At 40.0% G+C, this 7,442-nt stretch overlaps 1 protein-coding gene across 1 annotated transcript in view; it reads left to right on the top strand.

Moving 5' to 3' along the window:
* SPINK14 (serine peptidase inhibitor Kazal type 14 (putative)) overlaps positions 1–2,462 on the top strand; it is a 3,421-nt gene extending 959 nt beyond the window's left edge. The window contains exons 2-4 of the mRNA XM_040621927.1: positions 146–189; positions 1,324–1,460; positions 2,417–2,462. Coding sequence (XP_040477861.1) covers positions 146–189; positions 1,324–1,460; positions 2,417–2,462 — 227 coding nt within the window. The remainder of the gene's footprint in view (positions 1–145; positions 190–1,323; positions 1,461–2,416) is intronic.
* Positions 2,463–7,442: the final 4,980 nt, after the last annotated feature.

Here is a 7,442-nt window from a genome sequence, read left to right as displayed (position 1 = left end):
AAAAAAATGAATGCACGTATAAATAAAAATGTGTTCATATTGCAAGCTTCCTCAGTAACAAATTAGAATTTTTTAGTTCCATCAACATATTAAGCTAGGATTTACCAGATATAATGTTCTGCAACTATTCTCATGTATGTCTTAGTTTCAGGCCGTCGAGAGTGGTGGCCACCACATGGAACTGTTAAGGTAATCTTCCACTCTGTTTCTCAGGACTGACATTCTAATCTGAGTTTTCTTTGAACTTGCTATGTTATAACCTTACTTCAGGAATGCCCTCTGTGGCATTCTTAAGGGTCCACCCACAGAAACGTGGCAGGTACGCTGCTGGTACAAGAGCCCCGAGTAGAGTGATCTAAACCGGGAACCAAGCCAAGATTTGGTCCTCTGACAACCAGAGAACCCTCTCCAGAGCCTAGGAGATGTTTATGAACACTGACAATTGCCAGGGGACTAGAGGAAGTGGAGGGGTTCTCTGGGTGACACACATACAGGAGGAGATGATGGGGCCTGGCCATGGTGCTGATGTTGGATAAGGAAAGAGGAAGAAGAGTGTCTACGCTTGGATATGATCCCTCTTTCTCTAAATACTCAGCCAAAACTCTCTCCTACCTTGTATCAGAGGCACGTTATCAATGTGTCTATGGCTCTCATAGAGCCCCTGAGACCACCTTCTCAAGTCCCAGCAACCCCGTGTCACTGCTTCCAGCCGCCACTGACTGCAGCACTGTGAGTGGACATGGATTCTCCTCCCTGATGAGACACATCCCTTTTGTTTTTCATGTTCCCTACAAAGGCAGGGCATTATGCTAAACGCTTTCACATTTCACAACTTCAAGAAAAGGGTTGACTTGGGGATTTTGAGAGTGGATAAAATTTTTAAATCATATTTTAAATCAAAGCGTATGGGTTTCAGTGAAGCATCTTCTCCAATTATGGGCTTTCAAGGTTTTTTTTTGCCCGGTTGGCACACAAAATCTCTAAGACTATTCCCATGTCTGATACTCTGGGAATAAAGGAGATTGAGGAAACTAAATTTCCCAAGTACATACTGTTTATCCACTCTTCTCTTTCCCACCAGAGGGTAGCAGGCCTCTGTGCCCTGTGACTGGCAGGAACTCCTCACAAGGAGGGCATCGTAGTTGTCAGATGGGGTGAACATAGGTTCTGCCTCCACTGCTTTGTGGAGGGGCAGCTGTAAGCACTTTGTGTGACTGTCATGGGATCCTGACTGTGTTTAGATTTTCCTAATCAAGTCCAGACGTGACCTACCTGTCTGTGGGAGAGATTGTAATCATATCATTCTTTTCAACTGAATTTCAGGTGAAATGTCCATATAAGAAAGTAGACTTGAGTTGGTTCACTGGAACCGTGAACCCCTGCCCTGATTTATATCAACCCATCTGTGGCACTAATTTTGTAACCTATGAAAACCCCTGCATCTTGTGTATTGAGAGCCTGTGAGTACTCTTGGGGTGGGGGGAGGAGAGAACAAAGACAACTTAGCCTACAGAAATGACTATGTACCTCTTCTACCAAGTGCATCAGCCTTGAAGCCAGGAATTTGCTCCAGTTTGCCCAGATACTAATCAGTCCCCAGTCAGAAGAGCGTGTGGTAATAGAAAGCCCTCTGGGGTGGAACACAGACTCCATGTACTCTGTGGTGTTTCAGGCCCTTCTGGCTGAGCCCTCACACTCCCATACGCCAGGTGATGTCAGTTCCCATAGGCCAAGTCAAGCTTCAGTTACTCCATTCAGCCCTGAAATTCTTTTATTGGAAGACAAATTGCAGTTTTGCCTTCTCTCAGATACCTTCAATCTCTTACGTGTCTGAAACTCTGAGCTAGGATGAGGTACTGCAAAGTTTGTGTCCTTTTGCTAAGAATCAGTGTTTTTAGGTTTTTGGATGTATGGGACATGATTATCAGTGATTAGACGCTGAGGTCTCCCAAAACCATGGTTTCAACTTGATCTCTGTGTAAGCCAGTATAGTTCACAGGGCTTAAAATTCTCCTCATGGCATCAGACTGGAGCCCTCAACCCAACAATCATTTTGTAGTTTTGTACAAGGAACAATGACAGGAATGTGTAATTGGGCCAAAGCATGAGAGTGTTAAGAGAATAAGATGAGGACTGATGTATCTTCTAGATCACAAGCTCAGGCCAGACTGAATAATTTATTTTCAAAGAGATTGTAGCACAGGTCATAATATCGTCCATGGTATATTAGAATCATGGAAGGATACCTGGGTAGGAAAGCCAATAACCTGACTCTTGTATGTAGTCACTTCCCTTCGTGATTTGGCTCTTAGTTTCCTTGAATATAAAATAAGGATGATAGATAAAATAATTTTAAAGAGTTTTTGTAGTTCTGACATTTTATTCATGAAATGTTGATTCTGCTTTTTTCCTTTAGGAAATCTCAGGGGAAAATTAGGTTTCAAAATGATGGAAAGTGCTAGCTGAGTGCACTTGGATGCCCAAGAGGATATCTTTTTTCTCTTCATCATGACAATCCTTCTCTTAGAATTCGTCCCTCCTCCCACGTGATGGAGGCAGAGACCTGCCCCTGCTGAGCTTGTATCAGATAACTGAAGGCTCCTTAGACCTCTTCCCTCCTTAATAAATAAACTTTTCTGAAAGCCTGATTTAACTTGGTCCTCAGATCTGTGTCTCAGTCCTCAGAAATAGAGCAAAATGAACATTTGAGCCAAAGGTCGAGGACAAACATTGGGATTCATCAGCTTCCTGATAACTGTGAACAGTGAAGTAATCTGTAATATAAATGCTCCAAGTTGTCTTCCAAGGAACACAACAGAAATCTCTTCTATATTCCTAAGGCATTTCTTAAAAACCAGTTCCTGGGGACTATGGAGCATTGTGCTCTTCCTGGCCATTCCTCCTGCCCCTTGCTGCAAACCCCTTGTTAAACAAGGTCACTTATATTTGTTTTTTTTAAGATTTTATTTATTTATTTGTCAGAGAGAGCACAACCAGGGGGAGCGGCAGGCAGAGAGGCAGAAGGAGAAGCAGACTCCTTGCTGAGCACAGAACCCAATGTGGGTCTCGATCCCAGGACCCTGAGATCATGACCTGAGCCAAAGGCAGACACTTAACCAACTGAGCCACCCAGGAGTCCCACAACCTCACTTTTAGACTCAGCATTGAGAGAGAGGCATTTATACACATCTGGCATTTGCACACCCCTAGTCCATGGACCCCACTTTTCTCCATAGAAGGAGGCCTACATCAGTGGTGTCCATAAATGTCTCATTGTTTGTTTGTTTGTTTGTTTGTTTGTTTCGTGACACATTCTCTTGACACATTTTAACCTCAGAAACCTATCGGGATATGTTCTTCTTTGGCTTATATTTCTTCTGTGTATATATACATTCCTAATATGCAGAGAAAACTAACACACACTAATATGCTGTCTTGCCCTGCTGGCTTGGGAAGAGCATCTCTTCTGCCTCTGAATATCGTTGTAAGACTGTGGTCAGAGTGTTTATCTGTTCTGTTAGCTCTTTGACCTTGACTACTATGCCAATGACAAGGCAGACACAGGGCTCCAACAAAAAGGGAGAAATCACCTTTGGTCTATCATCTTTAGAAAATGAAAAGCAAATTGCTCTGGGGGAAATGAAATATCCTCTATCTTGATGGTATGTCTATATGCACTCTTCTAAGTCCTGGGGGGTGCAGGAACAGCAAGAACTGCAAGGAGGATTGTTTTCTAACACGATCACCTTGACTTCGTGTTTACAAATCTCTTCTCCTCTGATTAAACTGCCATGGGTGTCATGCAGTAGATTTTTCATCTCAAACATTTCCATTTTCATCTCTACAAGTTTGATCTATCTCTCATGTTTCTAACTTTTTTGACATCTGGAGTATAGTTTTAATAACTATTTTTATGACTACTAATTTGAATATTTGTGTCAATTCTGGGATGGTTGATTTTCTTCTCATGATGGATGACATCTGAAAGTATGAATTTTTGTGAATGAATTTATGAATTCATAATTTTATGAATTTTATCTTGTTCTGAATATTTTGATATTTGGAGAAATAGTCTTGACCTTTGTTCTGAGACACAGATCAGTTACTTGGAAATAGTTTGACCCTCTGGGATCTTACTTTTAAGAGTTGTTAGGTGGGACCAGTGCAGTATTCACTAAGTGGCTAACTGTGGCTCATTACTGAGGCAAGCTCCTCTTGGGTACTCCACTCAGTTCCATGAAATCTAAGTTTTTCTAGTGTGACTAACAGGAACAGGCACTATTACTGGCCTGATATGAGATCTGGACTCTGCTATCTCTAATCCTCTCTGGTGGTTCTTTCTTGGCTTTGAGTAGTTTCCTCACACACAAGCACCGATCAGCGATATGCTGAGCTTTCTGTCCAGCTCTTTCATGCTGTGGTCCTGAGAACTATAGTCACAGTGGTCTCTCTCCTCTCAGCTCTGTCTCCTCAGTTCAGGGAATCCACTTGCTTCATCTGGGCTCCTCTTTCCTGTTCTGGGAATCTCTTACAATGCTGAAACCAAGATCAATCATAGAGCTCACCATATTTATTCCTCATCTCTCTGGAATTGGTATCCTTCAGGGCCTGATGTCTAGGAGTATTACTTCATATATTTTGCCTGATTTTTTTGTTGTCTTTTCAAGTAGGAGGTATATCTGGTTACTCTTACTACCTATTATCTAAAGGTAGAAGTCAGCTTTATCATTGTACTTAGATTTTCCTCTGTTACCTTCTAAAGTCTAGAATATATTAGTCAATGTATTTAGTAGTCATTATTCTACTGTTTAATAGAATTCCTGGGTCACCTGGGTGGCTCAGTAAGTTAAGTGTGTGAGTCTTGATTTTGGCTTCAGTCATGCTCTTAGTGTCCTGAGATTGACCCCACATGGGGCTCCGTGCTCAGTGGGGAGTCTCCTTGAGGATTCTCTTTCTCCCTCTTCTTCTGCCCCTCCCCTGCCAAGCACACTGTCTCTCTCTCTCTCTCTCTAAAATAAATAAATAAATCTTTTTTAAAAAATTCCAAAGGATAAGACTTGTGTTCTGTAATAATACAAAATTTTTCAGTGGATAATAAAGCATTTACTTAAATGTACTATTCACAACAGTAAAAGGGACTTTAATAATGACATTTTTCTGTCATTTGACAGTAGCCATTTCCAAAGAAGCAAAGGAGGGCAGCATGTTTATCTAAATACAAGACTTTCCTCCTTTCAGCGCCACCTCTAAAAGCTGACCATTGCTGCACGTATCCTCTCACAGCCAACATAAAAGGAGCTCTCCCCCGCCCGTTCCTCGCTCTGGCAGCTACTGCCTGAGCTCGCTCTCTCGCTCTCCCTTTCTCGCTCTCCCTCTCTGGCAGCTGTTTTGAATTTTGAACTCCCTCTGTCACATCCCTTTATTTTGTATTCTCTAATTGTTGATCCACCTCAGGTTTCTGTCATTACTACCTTCTCTTTCCCCATCTTTCTCTGCTTGATGATCCCACTCACCTCTGTAGTTACTCTATTGTCTATATACTTTCAACTCACATGTTCACATGATGAGACTGTACCCATAAACTTAGTATCGGTACTACACATCTTAATTTCATGGGCTCATAGACTCTTTAAAATCAATAGAGCTAATCTGAGGCCTATTTTTTTCTTTCTAAATGTACTCCTCCATGTGTTTTGTTTTAATTAGTCAATGTTACATTCTCTTTTTTCACTCAAACTCAATTTCAATATACAACTTTTATATATCTCTTATTTCATCCTAAGTATAAATTAAACCCTTGAATATTTCTTTAATGCAAGCCTTCATCATGTTTTAGTGGGTTATTTTTATATTCTTCTTAATTATTGTCTCCATTCTATTCTCTCAACCATAATCCTGCCTCACTTCTAGAAGCATTTAAACACGATGTATTAAAAAAACCATTATCTTTTGTGAGTTAGAATACAAACAAACATCCTAGTATGACTTGTAAGACTTTTATTCATTTATTTCAGCCTAAAGCCTGACTTCACTCATGATGAGCTCTTGTAGGACTTGTAATGCACCCTATTTGTCCAGAAGGTGGCAGTAAAGCACTGCCGTTTAAACCGGTAACTGCGTTGGCCCCTCATCGCACAGCAACATTGTGATTTGGGCAAGTTGCTAACGCTCTATGAGCTACAGATTTCTCATCATTTAAAATGATAATAATAACAGCACACACCTGATTTTGAGGAGAAGTGATGCTCCAAAAGGGTTTAAATAGGGATGTCCAGGTGAGTAACAAATGCGGGCAAAACCTTAGGTAGAAAGAAGCAGGAGAGATCTCCTTCACTGCCTGCATAGGAATCCCTGTTTCTGAACCTAATTAAGGAACAGTTTGAGATGAAGGGAGCTTTCAGCAATTTCTGATGTTATTTTTCTGTTTTTTCCCCAGGAAGGTGAAATCTAACATAGTAGATGCAGAGCTCTTATTCAGCTCTCATATTGGATGAGAACGTTGGGAAATGTTTCTATCTAAGAGACTAAATATTACTCATATAATTCTGTGGAGTTCTTTTTTTCTGATTAGATTGGTTTTACCCAAAGAAAGTTAACCAACTCAAAGACACAGACTTGATTAAAAGTTGATCATTATACTCTCTAGCTCCATCTATGTTGTTGCAAATGGCAAAGTTTCACTTTCTTTTTTTTTTTTTTTAAAGATTTTATTTATTTACTTGTCAGAGAAAGAGAGAGAGACAGCATAAGCAGGGGGAGCTGCAGGCAGACGGAGAAGCAGGCTCCCTGCTGAGCAAGGAGCCGTATGTGGGACTCCATCCCAGAACCCTGGGATCATGATCTAAGCCGAAGGCAGACGCTTAACCAATTAAGCCACCCAGGTGTCCCAAGATTTCATTTTCTTATGGCTAATATTCCATTGTGTGTATATATATATATATATACACACACACAAAAATTGGGAATTACTTGGAGTTTGGGTATGCGTAGGCAGCCAAAGAGATTCATTGAAATACCATGCAAACCACAAGACCACCTTATACCATGATTCCTTTTAATTTAAATTTTAAATTTGTATTTTAAAATTATTTTGCTTTGAAATATTAATATATACTCTTCAAGAAGAATTCGGAAATAAAAGCAAGTTTTAATTGAAAAAGTAAAATCAAGCAAAACATTACAGCCAAGACTTACTGTCATTAATTTTAGATGAAAATCTTCCCTGAACTTTCCTCTTTGTCTCTTAATGATGAAATATGTAGATTAAGAGTGTGATAGAAATAAAAACAGGATCATACTACACATGCTACTTTTGAAATGAGAATTAATGAATAGTAGGTCAATACACCATAGAAAAAGAAATTATATTCTAAATGTATGTAATAAACTAAAGTGAAACTTATTTAAAAGATATTATTTCCAAGAATATCAAAAATAGCAAA

The sequence above is a fragment of the Ursus maritimus genome, unplaced genomic scaffold, assembly GCF_017311325.1.
Source record: "Ursus maritimus isolate PB19 unplaced genomic scaffold, ASM1731132v1 scaffold_5, whole genome shotgun sequence".
In the NCBI taxonomy this organism is placed as follows: domain Eukaryota; kingdom Metazoa; phylum Chordata; class Mammalia; order Carnivora; family Ursidae; genus Ursus; species Ursus maritimus.
This window is presented reverse-complemented; position numbering and strand designations above follow the sequence as displayed.